General features: G+C 35.7%; 5 protein-coding genes across 6 annotated transcripts; all 5 read left to right on the plus strand.

Moving 5' to 3' along the window:
• The first annotated feature begins 6,336 nt into the window (after positions 1-6,336).
• On the plus strand, positions 6,337-7,728 carry LOC108837200 (protein LURP-one-related 4). The gene is made up of 3 exons (XM_018610266.2): positions 6,337-6,701; positions 7,117-7,332; positions 7,446-7,728. The coding sequence occupies exons 1-3, from the start codon at positions 6,477-6,479 to the stop codon at positions 7,578-7,580; spliced, it is 576 nt and encodes a 191-aa protein (XP_018465768.1). The 5' UTR covers positions 6,337-6,476; the 3' UTR covers positions 7,581-7,728.
• Positions 7,729-8,318: 590 nt separating this feature from the next.
• Positions 8,319-12,498, plus strand: LOC130500356 (uncharacterized). Of its 2 annotated transcripts, XM_056995329.1 has the most exons (5): positions 8,319-10,837; positions 10,933-11,476; positions 11,560-11,659; positions 11,723-12,057; positions 12,127-12,498. In XM_056995329.1, the coding sequence occupies exons 1-5, from the start codon at positions 8,728-8,730 to the stop codon at positions 12,458-12,460; spliced, it is 3,423 nt and encodes a 1,140-aa protein (XP_056851309.1). In that variant the 5' UTR covers positions 8,319-8,727; the 3' UTR covers positions 12,461-12,498. The 2 variants fall into 2 exon arrangements, with proteins under 2 accessions (XP_056851309.1, XP_056851310.1); XM_056995330.1 differs by lacking the exons at positions 11,560-11,659; positions 11,723-12,057 and having other exon boundaries at positions 8,322-10,837.
• A 4,128-nt stretch (positions 12,499-16,626) lies between these two features.
• Positions 16,627-17,316, plus strand: LOC108823379 (uncharacterized). The gene has a single exon (XM_018596562.2). It carries the CDS (start codon positions 16,689-16,691, stop codon positions 17,157-17,159), a length of 471 nt encoding a protein of 156 aa, XP_018452064.1. The 5' UTR covers positions 16,627-16,688; the 3' UTR covers positions 17,160-17,316.
• Positions 17,317-17,860: 544 nt separating this feature from the next.
• On the plus strand, positions 17,861-18,930 carry LOC108823378 (ABC transporter I family member 1). The gene has a single exon (XM_018596561.2). It carries the CDS (start codon positions 17,980-17,982, stop codon positions 18,658-18,660), a length of 681 nt encoding a protein of 226 aa, XP_018452063.1. The 5' UTR covers positions 17,861-17,979; the 3' UTR covers positions 18,661-18,930.
• A 536-nt stretch (positions 18,931-19,466) lies between these two features.
• On the plus strand, positions 19,467-22,686 carry LOC108823818 (probable DEAD-box ATP-dependent RNA helicase 48). The gene is made up of 9 exons (XM_018597102.2): positions 19,467-20,469; positions 20,545-20,651; positions 20,743-20,798; positions 20,883-21,110; positions 21,178-21,471; positions 21,563-21,658; positions 21,727-21,942; positions 22,015-22,197; positions 22,282-22,686. The coding sequence occupies exons 1-9, from the start codon at positions 19,520-19,522 to the stop codon at positions 22,510-22,512; spliced, it is 2,361 nt and encodes a 786-aa protein (XP_018452604.1). The 5' UTR covers positions 19,467-19,519; the 3' UTR covers positions 22,513-22,686.
• Positions 22,687-22,773: the final 87 nt, after the last annotated feature.

Consider the following 22,773-nt stretch of genomic DNA (forward strand, 5'->3'; position numbering starts at 1 on the left):
GTATTTTCGGATAAAATATGATAATTTGGATAGAAATACCAAAAAAAAACTGTGTCTAATGAATATTTTTGGTATATTTGGATATTTTAGATACCTCCAAATGTGTAATAAAAACTGACCATTCGTTAAGTAAGGACACCATCTTCCTGATGGCCAAACTTTTAATAATCTGTACATCATCCGGATGTATGTAAGTATTAAGAAAATTTATATTCCATGAAGAATTGTCCGGGTTGATATGATGTTCCACTTTTAAGAAGTGACTTGAAAACTGTGGTTGATATTTTGGTTTTGCTGATCTCAGATAAGAAACCGGGATCCACGGATCATTCCATACAGAGATAGATTTTCTACTTCTAACTCTTTTGATTAATTATTTTTAACTAAAGATTTAGCTGAGTAGATACTTTTTAACCATAAGATGTGAATAAGATTTGTGTTGATCCAAAAAAACTGAATTCTGAAAGTAACGACCTTTAAAAACTTTTGAGAATAGACAATGTGGTCTTTCTATTAATAGTTATAATTGATTAACTAGTAATGTTGTATTAAAATCTTTAAGTTAGCGAAAACTTAAAACTTTTTTTCATTCTTACATTTATATACTTTATATCCTAAGAGAGTCAATGGATATTTTTTTTCTGTTTCCACCACCACTTAATAAATCATAATTAATGATTACTATTAAGACCTTCACTAAAAGCATCATTAACCCCCATTGCTTAAAATGGGGTGTTTAACATTTTGTTTTTGTTTTTTTTCGGATTTAAAAAAAAAAAAATTAATAGATGAACTACTTGCGGGCCACCATGTGTCAGTGGGGCCTGCAGAACAGTGCAAAGAACAGCAAAATTGAACGTTTATTTAAGCTACTCTTCGTCTTCTGCTCTTTTTCTTTTCTTCTTTTTTTTGACTAAAATAATAACAAGCACCCCTAAAAATCTGGGGTTAATGATGCTCTAAGTTACTTACCATCTATAAAGCTAACCGCAAAAAATAACGAACTTTCATGTGCGATGCAACCGAAAGAATGCTCATTTCATATTCAACCTATCGTGATATATTCAATTTATACCTGATTTATATGGTCGTGCCAAAACATATATGAATTTATACGACGCTGTCAAAACATAAACGACTAATATTTTTTGGTGAAACCATACACCAGTTGTCATATCAACTGCCACATCATCTATTTTTGTTCGCCTTGATGCTATATTAGTTGTTTCCTGGAAATGATGCTATATGTACAATTTTCTTTTTTAAACTAAATAGTCATTTAATAAAAATAATTTTTTTTAAAATGTAAAATTTCATAAATTTTAATTATTTAGTAAAATTAACAAAAAATTAATTAATTAATTAATTAAATTTTAATTTTATATAAGAGATATATTCGTAAATATTTTGATCATATCACAAGCTGTCCTTATAAAAGTTATATATGTGTTTTAATGATTCAAATACAATGCTAGTGTTGCAGTCTTGTTATATATGTGATTCAAATCAATGCTAAATAACATGCAGTTGATGTGGCGACTGATATATAATTTCCCCAAAAATCATAAGTCGGTTATATTTTGACATGGTCATATAAGTATATATATATGTTTTGATACGTCTATATAAGTCGGTATGAATTAAATTTATCGGGATATGTTGGGTATGAAATGATATTTTCCTTCCCCCAATGCAACCCACAAAGTTTTACTTAATTAAATGCCCGAAAAAAGCATATGATATTCATTGTTAACCCGAAAAATTGTACGATGAAACAATTAAATACAATTTCATACACCCGACAATAGTGTTCTAAATTCTAATCGTTAGCTCACTTTAGCATTTAAGAGACAAAATTGATAGAACTATATTCATTATTGTTTATGAATGATATGAGACAAAACATGCCCAAACTTAAACTCTCGAATTAATTATAAGGTTCTTAAATGTTTGAATTTTGCAATGATGTCAAACATTAGGGTCCCATACTGAATAAGGATACACATCTGGGGGTCTTTTTCTAATATTGTACCCTTTATAGATTAGTTTATACGGTCGCGCATGATCCTACGTATGTTTCTTCTAATAAATGTTACAGAATGATAAGATGAAAATAATTAATTATAATTCCAAACTTATCTAAACAAATTGATGTCTCCATATATTGATCATTATTAATATGTAAAATTACTATTAAAAAACATTTCACTTATTTTAACCAAACACATAAAAATATATATATTTTTTTTTTACAAAATCAGTTAGACATAAACATTCGGATACCCATTTAGGTACGAGTCGTTTCTTTCGGATATAGTTTTTTTGGGTTTTGAAATTTCTTTTTAGTACTTCTTTTTGTGTTTTCTTTATTTATAGATTCTACCATTGCATTTAAAATTAATTTAAATTAATTAATTAAAATTTCAAAATTATCTAAACAAATCGATATTCATATATTGATCATTATTAATATTGTAAAAATATTAGTAAATAAAAATTTATATTTAACTTCATTTATCCAAACACATAAAAATATTTTCTATTTGTTTACAAAATCAGTTAGGCATATACATTCATGTATCCATTTAGGTACGGGTCGTTTCTTTCGGGTATATATTTTTTGGGTTTTGATATTTCTTTTTAGGTACTTCCTTTTTTGTATTTTTTATTTACAGATTATACCACTGCATTTCAAATCAATTAAAATTCATTAATTACAATTCCAAAACTTACTGAAACAAATCGATATTCATATATTGATCATTATTAATATTTTACAAATATTACTGAATAAAATTTTATATTTCACTTAATTTAGCCAAACACATAAAATATTTTTTATTTGTTTACGGAATCCGTTAGAAATAAATATTTGGGTACCCATTTAAGTACTGGTCAATTTTTTCGGGTATAGATTTTTTTGGTTTTGATATTAGGCCATTTTTGGATATAAATTTATGTGTGAGTTTCAAATTGAATCCCCCGGGTCTGTATGAATTTTGTTCTAATGTATAGGAAACTAAAAATGTTCAAATAACGAAAGTATTTGAAATGATTTATATTTGAACAAAATATAATGGCTGCACATAACAAAATATTAATATAAAAATACTGTATACTTGCATTCAAAATCAATTTTTTTAACAACAAACTACACAAATATTTTTATTTGTATAAAAAATGAAAATACAATAATTTAATTAATATAGAAATATGTCACATTGTTTAAACAAAATATCAATATTAAAATATTATACATTTTGCGTTCTAAAATTATTTATTTTAGTAACAAGCCAAATAAATATATTTATTAGAGAGAGAATAAAACAAAGCCAAAAACACATAGTTTACGAGAAATACTCTATATGTCGAACTTATTATAAAAAATATTTTACTAAAATAAATATATTCAATAATTACAAACAAATAATATATTTCATAAAAGTGAAAATAATACCCGCCCTTTCAAGGGCGGGTCAAAATCTAGTCTATCTTATTAAAGCTGAAGTACAAATTCGGTGTGTTTGGATACTTGGATAAGAGTATTAAAAAAATTTGGTGTGTTTGGAAACATGGATTGTAGTCTTTTAAAAAAAAAAATTGTTTGGAAACAAAGATAGTAGTATTAAATAGAAAAGGTAATGGGCTTAAGTTATTAAGTCCATTATAAAAGAATGTTATCAATATATATAAGAAAAATACAATACAAAGCCCAATTTGAAATACCAACTCAAATCATGGTTTTTATATTTCATATTAAAATTTTAAAATATAATATATGTAATTATTTATATGATGATACATATTAAATACTATTAATTATATGATTACTTATATGATGGTACATATAAAATACGATTAATTATATGATGCAATTATACGATATATAATAATGACTAAGGATGGGTTTTCAGACATCCATACGGGTTTGGTTCTGATCAGTTTGCGTTTCGGGTTTTCGAGGTCAAAGATTTCAGTCCTATTAGGATGTTTCTAAATTTTTGTTTGAGTTTGATTTGGATCTTTACGGTTTTGGTTTGGGTTTGGATAACATATTTAAATTATTTTTAAAGTTTTAAATCACTATATATTTAAAATTTCTCAAAATCTATAAATAAAGTAATATATTACCTATAAATTTAAGTAACATATGTCAGAATACCTAAGCTTAACATATCAATTGGTTTGATTTAAAAATTTGGATATGAAATCAATAATTATTTTAAGTATTTTTGGTGATTTGAATATACTTTAACTATTTTAGATATTTGTTTTTGACTATCTATATATATTTTCAAGTATTTTAAACCAATTTAAAGGTATCATTCTTGATGTTTTATATACGTTAAATATAAAAATAATTAATATATAAATATATAAATCTATTTTTAGATAAATTCAGGTACACGAATACTTCGGTTCGGATCCGATTCGATTCTCTAACTAACAAAATTTTGAATAATTCGAATATTTAATCAATTTATGTTCAGGTTTGGTACTATATTTACGGATTGGTATCAGTTCTGTTCCTCGGATTCATTTTGCCAAACCCTAATAATTACATGAAAAACAAAATATCATCATATTTTTAAAAATATACATCCGCGGAAGTGCAGAGATCAAAGTCTATAGTCATTTATTTTAACAACAAATCAAATAAATATGTTGATTGAAGAGCGAATAAAACAAAACTAGAGAAATATATAGTTTATTAGAGACACTCTATGTGTCGAATTTATTATAAAGAAAATTTTATTAAAATAAATAAATTCAATAATTACAAACAAATAATATATTTCATAAAATGAAAAATATCCGCGCTTTCGAAGCGCGGGTCAAAATCTAGTTCATTATTGTTTATGAATGATATGAGACAAAACATGCCCAAACTTAAACTCTCGAATTAATTATAAGGTTCTTAAATGTTTGAATTTTGCAATGATGTCAAACATTAGGGTCCCATACTGAATAAGGATACACATCTGGGGGTCTTTTTCTAATATTGTACCCTTTATAGATTAGTTTATACGGTCGCGCATGATCCTACGTATGTTTCTTCTAATAAATGTTACAGAATGATAAGATGAACAAATGTTATAAAATGATACGGAGTGCGTTATCTTTAACCGTATGTGATAAATAACTACGTAATTCACGTACGTACTAAGTATTAAAATTCCGTCGCCCAATATAACTAAACTTTGAAAAGGGTGTAATTTGTGGTGTGGAACGAAACATGTGACCCACTATACCGAATGATAAACATTATTAGATTATAAAATTTGGAGGATAATTCAGATTAATCAAATGTCTACGTATACCGACTTTGTGAGTCATTCTAGAGAAGACTGATTAATTATCCACTTTAAATTATGTTTGTGGGCTGAATCGATTCCAATGATGAAGTTAAGAATTTTTTTTTGGGGTGCTATCTTATTCATGTTCGTCCCATCACCTTCTTGAGTGACAAATTAACTCTTTTTCTGTTTATACTGCACGTAACAATTCGTAGAGACTCGTATATTAAATACCAATTAAGGACATCCCGCAGATAAGTCCACTATCAACATATAATACTTGTGAAATGCGGTGTTAATATTTTAATGGATCTTCCTTTTATAAATATATCTTCATCTTTTTTAATTGTGTATACTTTTTTGTATGACATCACGATAACTAAATGAATACTGCATAAAACAATTTCCATAAAATACAGCAAACCTGAAAATGAGAGCCAACGGTGGGAGGTTGTGAGAAGAATAATACATTTAATAGAAAGATGAGATTTTAATTAATTTCGAAACAATGAAATTGACATTTGTCGGCTTTAAGAGAATTAACACCTGATTCCTAATATGTAAAGTTAGTGTATGTTAAGAGAATTAACACCTGATTCCTAAAAAAAAGTTAGTGTATGTTTCTTTTTTCTTTGAACAAATTAGTGTATGTTTCTCAAAAGCAAAAGTTAGTGTCATCTTAATTTAAATTTCGTTTTGTGAGGTAGTAACTAAAAAATGTTTTGTTGTCGATTCTACTTCCACAGAGGCATGTGAAAGATACAGTTATTAAATAAATGATTTATTTACTTAACAAACATTGTAAATATGTATATTACAAACGACTTTTTGGGGTCAAAACAATTATTAAAAATAAAAAAAAATCCAATGTTTTTATTATACCAAAACGAAAGTCATTTATATATATACAATTGCGATGTCAAATATTAAATTATTAGTCGCCGTACATGAATCAGGCGCTGGAAGAAAATTAGACAAATTCAAAGTGATCCTCATTATTATTATTTTTAGAATAAAGATAAGTAAAAGAAGGCTTATATATTATATCATACAAATGTACATCATTGAGGTGTATAAGACTTCTTCAACTTTCAACTTCATTTTCAAAATATTCGTGGTTGAAGATAGATCGATATATACAATCTCGATCTCTCTTCTTTCTGTCCGTCTCTCTCTACCATGGCTAGGGTTTTTCCTCAAGCAGGCGTTTCTTCACCATACATGAGTATGGAGAGAGAGACTTTCACGGTTTGGATGAAGTCTCTGGTTTATCAAACCAATGGTCTAACGGTTTACAATTCCAATGGAGAGATTACGTACCGGGTCGAAAACTATGACAAATCTAGCAATGAAGTGCACATCATGGATCTCCATGGAAATATTCTTTTCACCATCCGAAAAAAGGTAACTAATGAACTATTTCTAATTAAAATATTTAAAACGAAAATGTTAGTTGAAAGATTCTCTAGTTCAAAATGAAAATACATCTCCAAATTAATAAATCCAGGTTCTTTAGTTCTTCTTCTTCCTTTCTCCCTAGTTTATTCCGGTTTAAGTCATGATATTAGTTAACCGAAGTTAGAGGAAAACTAAAAGCTACTCCTTATAGAAAGAGTTAGCTGAAGTTTCTCTTGCTCAAAGTTTAAATTCATTTAGAAACTTTATATAAAACGAGTAAAGCAACCATAATATAAAAACTGTAAGTACGATTCAGTTTTCCTCCGTGGAAATGGATGTTTGTATATTAATGATGATCATAAATATGAATAATCCTATATATGTTTAAATAATTATATCTATTGTTAAATAATTTTTGCAGAAATTATGGCTCTTTGGGAGTTGGTGTGTGTATAAAGAATGCGGGACGCTGTCAAGCACTGAGGAAGTAAAACCTTTTGTCAAGATCAAAAGGTCTTGTAGTAGAGATGGAGATTGGGAAGTTCGAGATGAGACCAATGAAGTCTTTTGGATTTTAAGATTTGACCCCAAATTTGTTTTTCAGATTATAGACGTCAATGGAAACATCATTGCAAAGGTAGATTTATATACAAAAATAAAATCATTATTGAATTTGAAAGAGTGCATTGTTAAATAGAGAAAACTACTCTTATAGGTTTTTTTTTTTTGAAACTCAAACTACTTTTATAGGTAAAACCAAAACAATCATCAAATGGAGTTACATTGGGGGAAGATGTGTTAACTTTGGAGGTGAAGCCACGTATCGATCATTCACTCGTTGTAACACTTGTCACGGTATATGGACTGATTAAAGGAATAGTTTAAATTTTGTTTGAATTTCATAGAGAATTTTATATACAAGATAGTAATTTTTCCAACCATGTTTGTGGTGTGGGAGATGTAAATATTGTCATTTTTGCGAGCCTTGAACTTTTTGCTTTGTTTATACTTTGCTAATGGTTTTAATTAAAACAAAATACTAGATGAGTTAGCAAGGACAACATGTGTTTTAAGATCACTCGATTCTTTAGAGATCAGACATTACCACAAGACAAGAAGTTGTCACTATAATAGGAGCCAAAACGTGGATTCATCATCTCACATCTTTTCTTGTGAGGATGATGAACACTTTTTCTTTTGTCATTGAATCTAAAATCAGAAAACTGAGTGTAGCACAAGCCAAACGACTTGGGAAAGGAACTGAAACAAAAGAAGAAACAAAGACACCTGTTTAACAACATTGGTTAAATAGAGTTACTAATCTAAATATGTTTAGTTTTTTTTCTTCTCTCTCACTTTTACGATTAAAGCAATTGAGTCTTCCTAATATGGTCCTAACAAAAATAAAATTATGGGTTATAGTTAAAGATGTAACAATTCTCATAATTCATAATGAAATAATGAAATTAATGTTAAATAAAAGTACTAAAGAAAATGTTGTCAAGTTCAAACAACAAATTCAAACTCACAGTCTCAAGTGAAAACAACAATAGACACACTACAAGAAAACAGCATTTTGGCGAGGAAAGTTAACGAGGAAATAAAATCCTCGTAAATGTACGAGGAACTTACGAGGAATTTACAACGAAAGAAATAAACCTCGTTATTTTCTCGTAAACTAACGAAGATAACATTTCGTCGTAAAGCCCACGTAACTTTACGTGGTCTTTACGAGGAAATACATTTTCCTCGTAAAAACCACGTAAAGCTTGCATTATCTTTACGAGGAAAACTGGAAATATAATTTCCTCGTTAAATCAACGTAAATTTACGTCACCTTTACGAGGAAATGATATACGTGAACTTAACGAAGAATTTTAAAGCACGTTTTTTTTTGCTACCTACCTTTTCCTCGCAAATTCATCGCAAAACTTCAACTACCAGATTCGAAAATTTTCTATAAATATGGAAGTTTCAACATCATTTTAAACACACCAACAAGAAAAAAAAAGAAAAACGTGAAAGGAAAAAAATGTCAGGCTCTGGGAATGTCTACGAGTTGCGGAGGTGGATGTATATGCATAGAGATGCTAACGGGAAAGTGACGAAAGAATACATTGCGGGACTGGAGACATTTATGCATCAAGCAGATTCCACACCGCTCGCCCTAGAAAGCGGTAAGATGTTCTGTCCATGTCGGAAATGCAACAATTCGAAATTGGCAAATCGTGAAAATGTTTGGAAGCATTTAATAAATAGAGGTTTCACGCCAAATTACTATATCTGGTTTCAACATGGAGAAGGTTATAATAATTATGATCAGAATGAAGCTAGTAGTAGTAATAGCAATTTTCAGGAAGAACCGGTTGCTCTTCATTTGCATAATGAACCTAGTTACCATCAGGAGGAGCAGATGGTAGATTTTGATAGGGTTCATGATATGGTAACTGATGCATTTGTAGCTCATGATGAAGATGAAGAACCTAACATAGATGCAAAAAAGTTTTATGAAATGTTAAATGCGGCGAATCAACCACTTTACAGTGGTTGTAGAGAAGGTCTCTCTAAATTGTCGTTGGCTGCTAGAATGATGAATATTAAAACTGATCACAATCTACCTGAAAGTTGCATGAATGAATGGGCAGACTTGTTCAAAGAGTATTTGCCGGAAGACAATGTGTCTGCTGATTCTTATTATGAGATTCAGAAACTGGTGTATAGTCTTGGGTTGCCTTCGGAGATGATAGATGTTTGCATCGACAACTGCATGATCTACTGGGGAAATGATGAGAAGTTAGAAGAATGTCGATTCTGCAAGAAGCCACGATTCAAGCCGCAAGGACGGGGACGTAATAGGGTACCGTACCAAAGGATGTGGTACCTACCAATTACAGACAGATTGAAAAGATTGTACCAATCAGAGCAGACTGCTGGAAAGATGAGATGGCATGCCGAGCATACTCAGACGGATGGTGAGATGACACATCCATCAGATGCAAGAGCCTGGAAACATTTTAACAAAGTATATCCGGAATTCGCTAGCAATATCCGGAATGTGTATCTCGGATTATGCACAGATGGATTTAGTCCATTCGGAATGTCAGGGAGACAATATTCATTGTGGCCAGTCTTTCTTACGCCATACAACCTGCCACCGGAGATGTGCATGCAACGGGAGTTGCTATTCTTGACCATATTAATACCTGGTCCGAAACATCCTAAAAGGTCGCTGGATGTTTTCCTGCAACCACTGATAAAAGAGTTGAAGGATTTGTGGTCAACAGGGGAGAGGACGTATGACTGCTCAACGAAGACGAATTTCACGATGCGAGCGATGCTTTTGTGGACCATAAGTGACTTTCCTGCCTATGGGATGTTGTCGGGATGGACTACACATGGGAGATTAGCTTGTCCATATTGTAATGGAGCGACAGATGCGTTTCAACTGAAGAATGGGAGGAAGACAAGTTGGTTCGATTGTCATCGTAGATTTCTTCCCATTGGCCATCCGTACCGAAGAAACAAGACATTGTTTAGGCACAAAAGGGTTGTGAGAGACACTCCTCCTCCATATTTAACTGGAGAAGAAACTGAAAAGCAACTCGATTACTATGGAGTTTTGGAAACAGTTCCTCGTGGTGGTAATTGGCATGTTCCCCCTAATATGCCTGATTCTTACGGTGTTCATCACAACTGGCACAAGAAGAGTATATTTTGGGAGTTGCCATATTGGAAGGATCTTCTTCTGCGCCACAACCTCGATGTGATGCATATAGAGAAGAATTTCTTTGAGAACATCATGAATACAATATTGAATGTCCCGGGGAAGACAAAAGACAACATAAAATCAAGGTTAGACTTGCCGGATATTTGCTCAAGAAGCGAGTTACATATAAACAGCAATGGGCAAGTTCCTGTTCCGATATTCAGATTGTCTTCAGAAAAAAAGTCGGTGTTGTTCAACTGGGTAGCATCAGAAGTGAAATTCCCCGATGGGTATGTTTCAAATCTGTCTAGATGCGTTGAAAAGGGTCAAAAGTTCTCTGGGATGAAGAGTCATGACTGTCATGTCTTTATGCAACGACTACTTCCCTTTGCTTTTGCGGAGCTACTTCCTACAAACGTACATGAAGCACTTGCAGGTACTATATTTATTATTGCAGTTATTTTATATATAATGATTTAGTTTGAAATATATATGACTAATATGTGTATAATTGTTTTTGGAATATACAAGGCATTGGAGCATTTTTCAGGGATCTGAGCACCCGCACCCTTAAAGTAGAAGTCGTGGAACAGCTTCAAGAGAACATTCCCATCTTATTGTGCAACTTGGAGAAGATATTTCCTCCTGGGTTTTTTGACGTAATGGAGCATCTAGCTGTCCACCTTCCATATGAGGCATTGCTTCGTGGACCTGTACATTACGGATGGATGTATCAGTATGAGCGAGCCATGAAATATTTGAAGGGAAAAGCAAAGAACCTTGCAAAGGTTGAAGGTTCTATAATTGCTGGAAGTTTGACGGAAGAAACTTCTCACTTCACATCGTACTACTTTGCGTCAAAAGTACGTACTCGGAAAAGAGCTCCAAGGAGATATGATGATGGTGGTGTCGCGCCAACATACGCAGTTGCTGGTGTTCCAGACATCTTTAGCCAGATTGGGCGACTGGGTGGAAAATCAAAAGAGGTTTGGTGGTCGAGTGAAGAAGACGCTCATAGTGCACACACCTATATTCTACTTAATTGTGAGGATCCATTGATTCGTTATTTTGAAAGGTAACATAAATGGACACGTATATATAAATTAACACATATATATAATTGCCAAATATTAATTAATATAAAAAGTGATTTTACAGCCTATTTGTTTCACAAGTCGAAGAAACATTCCCTGGTATATCCACAACTGACGTAGACAAAAGGAAAGATCAACACTTTATAAAATGGTTGAAGAGTCAGGTATTAACTCAAACTCTTTATTCATAAATGATTTGTATTTTAACGTTCACTTTGTTTTTGCAGGTTGATTTTGACGACGATGCAGATTATCCTAAGTGGTTACATGAAGTAATTCAATCTCCACATGTAAAGGTCACCACTTCACAGATGTATTTCACACGAGGCTATACTTTTCACACATATGAGTATGGTAGACAGCGGGCAACCAGTAACTATGGAATATGTGTGAAAGGGGAAACCGATTTCTACGGTATCTTGACAGAGATTATCGAAGTGGAATTTCCAGGGATATTGAAGCTGAAATGCGTCCTCTTCAAATGTGAGTGGTTCGACCCCGTCGTCAACAGAGGTGTTCGGTTTAACAAATTCGGTGTAGTTGATGTCAATGGTGGAAGAAGGTACAACAAATTCTTTATTTGGCATACATGAGTAGAATAAGCTTATTTCTATGTTTTCTTTATTTTCAGGTACAACAAATTCGAGCCTTTCATCTTAGCTTCACAAGCAGATCAAGTTAGCTACCTTCCATACCCTCGGATGAGAGAATCGGGAATAAATTGGTTATCCGTGATCAAAGTTACACCTCGAGGACGAATCATAAGTGGAGAAGAACCACCATTGCAAGAAGAACAGATAAATGAAGTCGAGGAACCTGAACAACAAATTGATGACATTCTTCTCATTGATCCGCATAATCATGAGTATGAAGATCTTACCGACGATGGCACAGATGAAGCTGTTGAAGACGAGTTTAATGAAAATGATGATGTTTCTAGTGATGACGAAAATGTATCTGATTGATGTATTTGTGTTTTAATATGATTGATTTTCAGACTTAATGCATGTGATTCGATTATAAAAAAAAATATTGAGTTTGAGGTTTTGAATGAAAAATAAAGGATTGAGGTTTGGGATTGGAATATGAAGAGTAGAAGATAGGAAAGATGGTGTTTGTGGTTTGGGGTTTTTGATTTTAGAGGTTTAGAAAGAAAACCTCGTTAATTCCTCGTAATTTACGACGAAATAACGAGGAAAGTAGAAAAAAAGAAATACACGGGCCTCGTTAATTCTACGTAAGCACAAATCGTCGTAACGACCTCGTAAGCTTACGTGGAATTAACGAGGCTTTCTTTTTTTTTTTATTTCCTCGTTATTTCCTCGTAGGTTTACGAGGTTTTAACGAGATATGTTGTCTAAACCCCTAAAACTCAAACCCCAAACCCCATCTTTCTTATCTATTTTGTCTAAATCCAAAACTCCAAACCCCATTAATAATTTTATAATTTTCAAAAGATTATATTTTTAAATCTTCAAAAGATTATATTTTTAAATCTTCAAAAGATTATATTTTCAAATCTTCAAATGATTATATTTTCAAATCTTCAAATGATTATATTTAAATAAATAATTTGATTTTGTATAAGTTTAAATTAGGAAGAAGAGATTGATATTAGAAGTTAAAGAATTGTGGTTATAAATTTTGAGGTTTGATATGTTATGAATATATGAAGTAGAATATAAGAAAGATGGGGTTTAAGGTTTGGGGTTTAGAGTTTAGAGGTTTAGAAAATAACCTCGTTAATAACTCGTAACTTACGAAGCATTTACGAGGAACAGAAAGACGGGCCTCGAAATTTCATCGTTTTATTTGGGACGGGCCTCGCAATTTCCTCGTAATGTTACGAGGGTTTTACGAGTAACAAAAAGACGGGCCTCGCTAATTTATCGTTTAATTTGGGACGGGCCTCGCAATTTCCTCGTAATCTTACGAGGTTTTTACGAGAAAGAGGAACACGGGCCTCTTTAATTCCTCGTAAACTTACGAGGAAATTGCGAGACCTCCGTAACTTATATATACAACCTCACAAACCTCACACTGTCCATTCCTCCCAACTTCCTCTCCACTTCCTCCCCATTTCGTCTCTAACTCCTTTCCCATTCCTCTCTCCTCCGAAAATGGTAATTTCCTCGCCCCCTTTATTAGTTTAGACAATTTAGATAGGTGGTTAATTTAGGTGGTTAGTTTAGAGAATTTAGATAGGTTTACGGATTTTATGTTTGTTAGATAGATTTTTAAATTATTGATGATAGCTTTTTAATTATTGATGATCATAATCTCAAAAAAATATATTTTTGCAGGTTCGCCAGCGCATGCTTACTGCTCACTACAGGGAGATATTCGGTGAGCCTGGTAGTCAGTTAGACCCGCCAGGTTCTTCTTTCAGGTGCCGGCGGTTCAGGTTCTTCGGATCAGGAGTCTGTTCCCGAGACTCAGCATTTCTTCCCTCCGATTCCTCCTCCGATGGCTCAGCCTCAGCCGATGGCTCAGCCGATGGCTCAGCCGATGGCTCCTCCGATGGCTCCTCCGGTGCCTCCTCCGATGGCTCCTCCTGAGATCCCCGCCGCTGTTCATCCCGATCTCATGGTGCCACCTACTGTTCCCTTCTCGCAGTACACTGTCGAGGATATTCTTGGTATGCCAGGCAGAGCTGGTTTACCAATCATAGACCCCGACAGACCCGACGGGACTTTATGGTAAGTGTATTTTTTAAATAATTATTTTAATTTATAACTTCATTAAATAATTTAAATTTTCATTTTTTTCCAGGTTTGGGGTTGACAATTCCCTTGCGACAGATGTAACCGAGACGATTAAAGGTTACTTCTCCATGGCGCATCCAAACTGGAAATTGACGCCGATCTACATCCGAAAGACGTGGTTCAAGATTTACGCTGTAAGTAATTCTATTAATTAATTTTTTTTTATTAACTAATTATTAATTTTTTTTGCAGCAAAAGTATCATTGGTCCATCGGGGTCAGTGAGAGAGTGAGGAAGGCGTTTTACGAAAAGGCGCAAGTTCGCTTGTCGGACACGGTTTGCAACTGGAAGGGTGCCTGGATCGTCAAGGGGTACACCCGTGGCAAACCCGCTGAGCTTACCACGGATGTTTGGGACGGCCTCATCCGTTACTGGAAGGATCCTAACTCCATTAGGATCGCAAACATTTGTGCTGCCGCCCGTAACACGGTAGACGAGCACGGTAACGGCCCGATGCTACACTCTACGGGCCAAAAACCACATGCCGGTGTCCGTTTGAAAATGGTACGTAATTAAATATTTAATTATTATTTTTAATATAATTAAATATATTTCTAACAATTTTCTTAAATGTTTTTAGGCCAAAGAGTTGGGACGTCTCCCGACTCTTCCGGAACTTTACGAGCGGACCCACAAAAACAAGGCGGGCCAGTTTTTAGATGGCAAGTCCGAGCAAATCTACAACAACGTAATTGCTCGGGTTGAGGAGCGCCAGACTCAGCTGACCCAGCAGTCCGGCGACGGATTACCAGTTACCTTATCCACAACTGAAGTGGATAAGATTTACGAGGAGGTAAATTTTTTAACATTATATCTTTTTAATTATTAATTGATTAAATTTCCCTTTTAAATTTAACTAACAAATATAATTTTTTTGTTTTTAAGGTTGTCCCTAAGAAAAATGGACGTACGTTGGGGATCTGTTCCGTCAATGATGTCCCGAGAGCGACATCATCTTATGCTCAGAGACAGACCGAAGAAGTCACTCAGTTGCGTTCCGAGCTGGGCGCGACCAAAAGCCGTGTGAGTGGACTCGAAGCCTTCATCGACGTTATAGCGTCCACAAATCCGGAATGGGAAGCTTTGTTGAGGAACATGAAACAACAAAATCCCATTCCAGGCGAGTCATCGGGCACACATAACGAGGAGGATGTTACGAGGAGGAGCGAGGAATTCTACGAGGCGATGAACGAGCCTTAGTTTTTTTAGTTTTTTTTCGGTTTATGTATTATAAAATCCAAAACTTAATTATATATAAAATATTTTGTTGCTTGTGAATTTTATTTAAAATTTATTTATAAATCCAATATTTAAATATTTTTATTTTGTTAAATTAATAATTATTATATTTATCAAATAATATTTTATTAATTCGAAAAATGGAAGTCTACGAGTTATTTACGACGAAAATGTTTCCGAGAAATTTACGAAGAAACGCTTTCGAGGTTTTTACGAGGAAAGTCTTTCGAGGTCTTTACGAGGAAAGGCTTTCGAGGTTTTTACGAGGAAAACCTTTCAACGATTCTACATCGATTTTACGAGGAAATCCTTTCAAGGATATTACATCGAATTTACGAGGATATGATTTCAAGGATCTTACGTGTAAGTAACGACGCGTGGTTCACGTGGTTTGTACGAGGAAGCTAGGCGAGTGATTTACAAGGAAAGGGGGCGAGGAACTTACGACGAAATATTAACTTCGTCTTTACGAGGAAATCGAAACCTCACTATTCTACGAGGAAATGGCGACGAATCCTTTTTTACGACGGACGAAAAACGACAAAGGCTTTTCCTCGTTAATTCCTCGTAAACCTCCTTTTACGAGGAATTAACGAGGAAAATGGCCCTCGTTAATTATTTGTTTTCTTGTAGTGACATGTCCACATTAATTAAGAAAAAAAGACAAAAAAGTCTGTTGAGACATCTCCTCCGGTTCTGCAAAACAAAACCGGTTTTGATCACAATCCATCATCTAAGTATTTAAATGCAACATCTTATCATGATACTTAAACCATTTTTAATGTTAAATAAAAGTACTAAAGAAAATGTTGTCAAGTTCAAACAACAAATTCAAACTCACAGTCTCAAGTGAAAACAACAATAGACATGTCCACATTAATTAAGAAAAAAAGACAAAAAAGTCTGTTGAGACATCTCCTCCGGTTCTGCAAAACAAAACCGGTTTTGATCACAATCCATCATATAAGTATTTAAATGCAACATCTTATCATGATACTTAAACCATTCTTTTGTCAATCTCCAAAAGTTATTCTTAAACCCACTTGAAAGTCATTCCATTCCAATCCTTTAATTGCAACACAAGGCACTGCTTTTGCTCTGAAATTTTATAAATATATACTTAGAGATGTACATTTGCATTACTTGCATTCCCATCTATTCTTCGAGTGTTAAAAGCCTGAGATAAAAAATGAAGCTAAGCGAGTCAAGAAGCGAACCAGAGAAGCGCAAGCGACAACAACACTTCGACCACGATCTTAAAAACATGATATCCTCGTTAACCCACATGGGAGCAGACAAGGCAGGACCGAGCCAATATGAAGAAGAGGAGGAAGATGGCATCGGAGTCATCACGCTTTCTGGAACCAACGTTGGAGCCACCATGAAGACTGAGCTTGACGACGACAACCATGTAGACAGCCACAAAAATGGCGGCCACGAGCTTGATTCCCTGACCACCTTTGTTAACAGCAACTTCCAAGCTGTGAACAACTCGATCATGATAGGCGCCAAGTACGAGACTCATGATCCAGGTGTTCATCTCGACATCTCGGGCGATGTTGAGAAGCCTCCGATGAAGGCACCTGCGAGGGGGACAAGGGGAAAGAAGGACAAATCTCCTGTTAGAAGAGATCGTCGTGAATCTGAACATACAGATTGATTGGTGACTTAAAGAACAAAGCATTTTGGGTTGTGTTTTAATTCTGTTTTATGTTCTTTTCTTATCTAAATAATCAGAAAAGTGGTGCATGACAAAGCACTTTACTTTCTCTTGAAACTGGTTGTTTTCACTTGAGTTTATCATCAAAAACTTTTTTTATATACAGTCTATTCTCGATACAAATGACATGATTAATAACATTAAGGAGGCTACCTGCTCTTACTCTGCATATAAAGCAGGTGTGGTGGATAAGTTCACATATTTCGAGCTAAGAACGGATGTTTCATTATGCTGGAACTAAGTTGCTCATAAACTTCCTTGCCATTCATTGACCTGCTTCACACCTGAATATTTGATAGATTAATCATAGAGAAGAACTCCTAGGTAGACAGGTACATACCACTTGAATCCATGGGTACTAAATGTTATGAAAATAAGAGTTCAACAAAACCAGACATGAATACCTAGTTCAGCTGTTCTCTGATCCCATATCACAACTACTTCAAGGTTACAAAAAAAAAAAATCCAACTACTTCAAGGTTACAATGAAGAATACCACAAAGCTGAAAAGTTTCAAGCTTTAACACATTACCCAATTAGTCTCTCAAGGGATAGCAGAAGAGAAAAAGAAACCATAGGAGACAGAGTTTTAATATACAGAAGAAGCTTTGTTTTCATAAAAGCCCATAACAAGCCCAATAACCACACACAGCCAACGAAACGCCTGTGTTTGAGAATCCTCTCCTCCTCTCTTCTCCGCAGCCGAAGCTCTGTTTCAACACTTGTTTCTTCACATTCTTCTTCCTCGTCCCCCTCAAACATGTCTCCACCAACCCCACGCCTCCTCCTAAAAAACGTCTCCTGCATGAGAAACGCCCAGCAGATCCTAAAACACGTAAACGTCTCCCTCCACGACGGCGGCGCCCTCGTCCTAACCGGAACCAACGGATCCGGCAAATCAACCTTCCTACGAATGCTCGCGGGCTTCTCCAAACCCTCCGCGGGAGAGATCCTCTGGAACGGCCACGACATCACGAAATCAGGAATCTTCCAGCAGTACAAGCTCCAGCTCAACTGGATCTCCCTGAAAGACGCCATCAAGGAGCGGTTCACGGTCCTCGACAACGTCCAGTGGTTCGAGCTCCTCGAGAGCAAGGTCGGGAAGGCACAGCCGGCGCTGGAGCTCATGGGGCTGGGGAGGCTGGTGAAGGAGAAGTCGAGGATGCTGTCCATGGGGCAGAGGAAGAGGCTGCAGATCGCCAGGCTGTTGGCGATCGATAGGCCCATTTGGCTTTTGGATGAGCCGTCCGTGGCGTTGGATGATGAAGGGGTGAGGCTGCTTGAGTTTGTGATCGGGGAGCATAGGAAGAGAGGCGGGATTGTGATCGTGGCGACGCATCTTCCTATTGAGATTGAGGATGCGTTGGTGTTGAGGCTTCCTCCTAGGTTTCCGAGGAAGATGACTTTGATTGATATGCTTGATCGTGCTGACATTTCTTAGTTTGGGAATGTTTGCCTTTTTTTTTTGGTTTGTACTTGTGTAATGGAATCAGAGAATGGGTTTGGGACGAGTTAAAACGTATACGTTTGGACATTGACCTCCCTGGCTCTCTCTCAGACTTAGTTCTCAGAGCCGCATTTGATCTCTTCATTGAATTTGGTTTGTCTAATTAGATTCTGGGTACAGCTTATGTTAAGGTTCTGTCTAATCTAGTGGAATTCCACTGCTCCAGTTGTAATAATGTGTGAAAGTTTCGACCTTTTAATGTTTTTTTCTGAAACTCAATAGTAAACTCAATAGTAATGCCTGGATGATACACTCCAGGACAATGGTTCTTGTTAACTCGTTATTGGAATGTTCCCTTATTCAATCCACAACCATTGTTTTGCAAAAGGACTGTGTAGAGAGGAACAAGAACCACTTCTTCTCTTCATGCTTTTTACTCTGTAGTCAATCAATTTAAGCAGATACAAGTTGTATTTGACGCGAGTATTTCAAAAGTCTAGGTTTTATATTCATCAGGCATTTTAAAACATAACCAAATTGTTAATGCCTAATAAAACATAACCAAATTGTTGATTTTTGCGACGCCTATTTCTCATGAAAACCGGCCCGGAAAGGCTAACCAACCAAGGAATTGATCTCTAATTGGATTTTTTACCGGTTAAACGGATCAACCAAGGGGTTGATAAGATAGCAAAATTAAAAATCTCTCCTGCCGGTTCAATTACATACCGACTTTTTAAGAAAACCAAACCGGATAACATCACTGAAGCGCTTACAATGACAACCTTAAACCCTAAAAAGGCTAAAACCTTCCTTCATCACTCTGTTTCTTTTCTTCTAGAAATCACCGGAAATGTACTCGACGATTCTCCGGGAACGATCCGGATCCATATGGAGCCGCCTAATCCTCTCTCGAAACATGGGCGGAGGTCCCAGAACCTTCCCGGGAGGCCTCAACAAGTGGCAGTGGAAACGAATGCACGAGAAGAAAGCCAGAGAGAAAGAGAACAAGCTCTTGGACCAAGAGAAGCAGCTCTACGAGGCTCGGATCCGATCAGAGATCCGAGCCAAGATGCTGGGAGGAGGAAACCGCGATTCCAACGAAAACACGGCGGCGAAAAAACCGAATCAGAGCCACGGACCGTTGAGTCCCCAAGAGCATATCAAGTCCTTGGCCGATCGGTTTATGAAAGCCGGAGCTGAGGATCTGTGGAACGAAGACGATGGGCCTGTTGTTAAAGGGTCGAGGTTGAATCGCGTGGGGAATGGTGGGTCACGGTCAAGTTCGGTAATTGATGTTAGGAGGTTAGGTTCGGTGGGTGGTGATGGTAGGAGAGGGTTTTCGAGTATGAGTAGAGGAGGTAGGTTTAAGAGGAATGAGAGTTCTTGTGACGAAGGAGATGAGTTTGATGGTAGAAAGTTTGATACTTTGAGTCCTTTCTCTCCTGGTTTTGCTGGTAAGAAGGAGAAGGTGAAGAGTGTGAGTAATGTTGTGAGGAACAAAGGTTTGTTTGGTCGGAGGAAGTTTAGGAAGAACGATAGCTCGACTGAAGAAGAAGATTCAGAGGAGGAAGATGGGAAGATGGGTGGGTGGATGGATGTGAGGAGAACAGGAAGCAGTGCTTCTTTAGGGAACCATGATTTCAGACTGACGAAAAGAGTGCAGAGGAATGTCAGTGAGGAAGAGCTTTATCCTCCGTTGGATATCAATGATGTTAGAGAAGATCTTAGCAAAAGGAAGTCTGTGGAGAATGTAGTGGAGGAGAGTGGAGAGCCTCGTGACTCAATTTACAGTGGAAGAAGGTATATCAATTAACAACACCGTCTAGGCTTTTGGTTTGTCAAGTTTGGATCTTGATGGAGGTTTTTGTTTTGCAGATTTGATGAGTCTAGTATATCTCCTTTGACTCTAAAGGCACTTTCTGCTTCTGGCATTGTTAAGATGACTAGAGTACAAGATGCTACTCTCTCTGAATGCCTTGACGGTTTGCATCTTTCTTGTTTGTTTCTGATTACTCTGCTTTTTGGTTTTAAGTTCTTCTTTGTCCTCAAAGGATCATTATTTATGGAAAGCAGGTCAAGATGCATTGGTCAAAGCCAAAACCGGAACAGGGAAAAGCATGGCCTTTTTGGTATCTCACAATCTCTCCGTTGTCCCAATGTGATGAGCTTTTTGTTGTTTCTTTAGATAACGCTGTTAAATTGAGAAAAAACAGCTTCCTGCAATTGAAACAGTTCTGAAAGCTACGGAAAGCAGCAACGGTGTTCACAGAGTTCCTCCAATACTCGTTCTTATCCTATGTCCCACAAGAGAACTTGCAAGCCAGATAGCTGCGGAAGGCAAGGCTCTGCTCAAATACCATGACGGGATCGATGTTCAGACTCTGATTGGAGGTACCAGGTTCAAACGTGATCAGCAACGCCTGCAGTCCGAGCCATGCCAGGTTTGACCGCTCATGATTCTTTTTGTGTTATACTCCGTTGTGGCTAATCTTGTTCTCTTTGTTGCAGATACTCATTGCAACTCCGGGAAGGCTTTTGGATCATATAGAGAATAAGTCTAACATAACGTCGCGTTTGATGGCGCTGAAGTTGTTTGTAGTGGACGAGGCAGATCTCTTGCTAGACTTGGGATTCAGGAGGGATGTCGAAAAGATCATTGATTGTTTGCCTCGTCAAAGACAATCTCTTCTCTTTTCTGCAACCATTCCTAAAGAGGTACGTCGAGTATCTCAGCTTGTTTTGAAAAGAGATCACTCATACATCGACACAATTGGTCTCGGTTGTGTAGAGACCCATGATAAGGTAACTCTTAAACTCTTCTTCTTTTTTTTTTTGTCTTAAAAGCTTTGTGTTTGGATGTGGTTATTGAGTTTCTTGCTCTTTGGTTTCTCAGGTGAAGCAGTCTTGTCTTATTGCTCCACACGAATCTCACTTCCACTTAGTACCTCATCTTTTGAAAGAGCACATCAACAACACAGCTGATTATAAGGTAAACAAATTCTTTCTTATGTCCTAATCTTTACAATTCTCTCAACTATTTCAGTTTCATTCTCTCAGATAATAGTGTTCTGTTCAACCGGTATGGTAACATCTCTGATGTACAATCTGCTCCGGGAAATGAAGCTGAACGTTAGGGAGATTCACGCTAGGAAAGCTCAACTCCATAGAACACGTGTCTCAGACGAGTTCAAAGAATCGAAAAGACTGATTCTTGTGACGTCTGATGTGTCTGCTCGTGGAATGAACTATCCAGATGTTACTTTGGTTATTCAGGTAATGCACAAAAGCTAAACTTGTTTTATATCAGAAACAATCTCTTATCAAAACTATGTTATCATGGTATAGGTAGGTATACCGAGTGATAGAGAACAGTATATACATAGGCTTGGTAGAACCGGGAGAGAAGGCAAAGGAGGCAAAGGGTTGCTTTTGATTGCTCCATGGGAGAGATACTTTCTTGATGAGCTTAAAGATTTGCCTATTGAACCAATTCAAGTTCCTGATCTTGATTCAAGATTTAAACTTGAGGTTTGTTTTGAATTTTATTTTCACTCTTGTTGTTACCTTTAACCGGACATTGATGATGAGTGTTGTTTTTTCTTGAGCGAGCAGGTTGATGAGTCGATGGGTAAGATTGATACAAGCATTAAAGAAGCAGCTTACCATGCTTGGCTCGGTTATTACAACTCGGTTCGAGAAACCGGTAGAGATAAAACCACGTTGGCTGAGTTAGCTAACCGGTTTTGCTATTCTATTGGTTTAGAGAAACCTCCTGCTCTGTTCCGAAAAACAGCGGTTAAGATGGGTCTCAAAGGCATCTCCGGTATTCCAATCCGGAAATAAACCGAACCGGTTTTGGTTATTTCCAATATCATCATAGCCACCTTTGTATCAAAACTGACTGTGAAAGATGCGGTTTATGTGATGAGATTTGAATACAAAATTTATTAATTTTCATTATTATTTATTTGTTAAATTCGATAATACAAATGTTATAGTCATGAATATTTTTCTACTGTTGCTCTATTTTAAGAAAATTACAAAAAACCATTAGAATAAATGAGTTGATAGAAAACCAAAAGATGTTACGATGCAAAAAGAAAC

Source organism: Raphanus sativus, chromosome 9 (genome assembly GCF_000801105.2).
Source record: "Raphanus sativus cultivar WK10039 chromosome 9, ASM80110v3, whole genome shotgun sequence".
In the NCBI taxonomy this organism is placed as follows: Eukaryota; Viridiplantae; Streptophyta; class Magnoliopsida; order Brassicales; family Brassicaceae; genus Raphanus; species Raphanus sativus.

What these genes read in the sequence shown, in the direction of transcription:
- LOC108837200 (XM_018610266.2), top strand. Translation starts at nt 6,477, where the DNA reads ATGGCTAGGGTTTTTCCTCAAGCAGGCGTTTCTTCACCATACATGAGT. An exon ending in TTTTCACCATCCGAAAAAAG is followed by an intron (nt 6,702 to 7,116) that starts GTAACTAATGAA and finishes TAATTTTTGCAG; the next exon opens with AAATTATGGCTCTTTGGGAG. An exon ending in ATGGAAACATCATTGCAAAG is followed by an intron (nt 7,333 to 7,445) that starts GTAGATTTATAT and finishes CTACTTTTATAG; the next exon opens with GTAAAACCAAAACAATCATC.
- LOC130500356 (XM_056995329.1), top strand. Translation starts at nt 8,728, where the DNA reads ATGTCAGGCTCTGGGAATGTCTACGAGTTGCGGAGGTGGATGTATATG. An exon ending in TTGATTCGTTATTTTGAAAG is followed by an intron (nt 11,477 to 11,559) that starts GTAACATAAATG and finishes GTGATTTTACAG; the next exon opens with CCTATTTGTTTCACAAGTCG. An exon ending in TAAAATGGTTGAAGAGTCAG is followed by an intron (nt 11,660 to 11,722) that starts GTATTAACTCAA and finishes TTGTTTTTGCAG; the next exon opens with GTTGATTTTGACGACGATGC.
- LOC108823379 (XM_018596562.2), top strand. Translation starts at nt 16,689, where the DNA reads ATGAAGCTAAGCGAGTCAAGAAGCGAACCAGAGAAGCGCAAGCGACAA.
- LOC108823378 (XM_018596561.2), top strand. Translation starts at nt 17,980, where the DNA reads ATGTCTCCACCAACCCCACGCCTCCTCCTAAAAAACGTCTCCTGCATG.
- LOC108823818 (XM_018597102.2), top strand. Translation starts at nt 19,520, where the DNA reads ATGTACTCGACGATTCTCCGGGAACGATCCGGATCCATATGGAGCCGC. An exon ending in ATGTTACTTTGGTTATTCAG is followed by an intron (nt 21,943 to 22,014) that starts GTAATGCACAAA and finishes ATCATGGTATAG; the next exon opens with GTAGGTATACCGAGTGATAG. An exon ending in ATTCAAGATTTAAACTTGAG is followed by an intron (nt 22,198 to 22,281) that starts GTTTGTTTTGAA and finishes TTGAGCGAGCAG; the next exon opens with GTTGATGAGTCGATGGGTAA.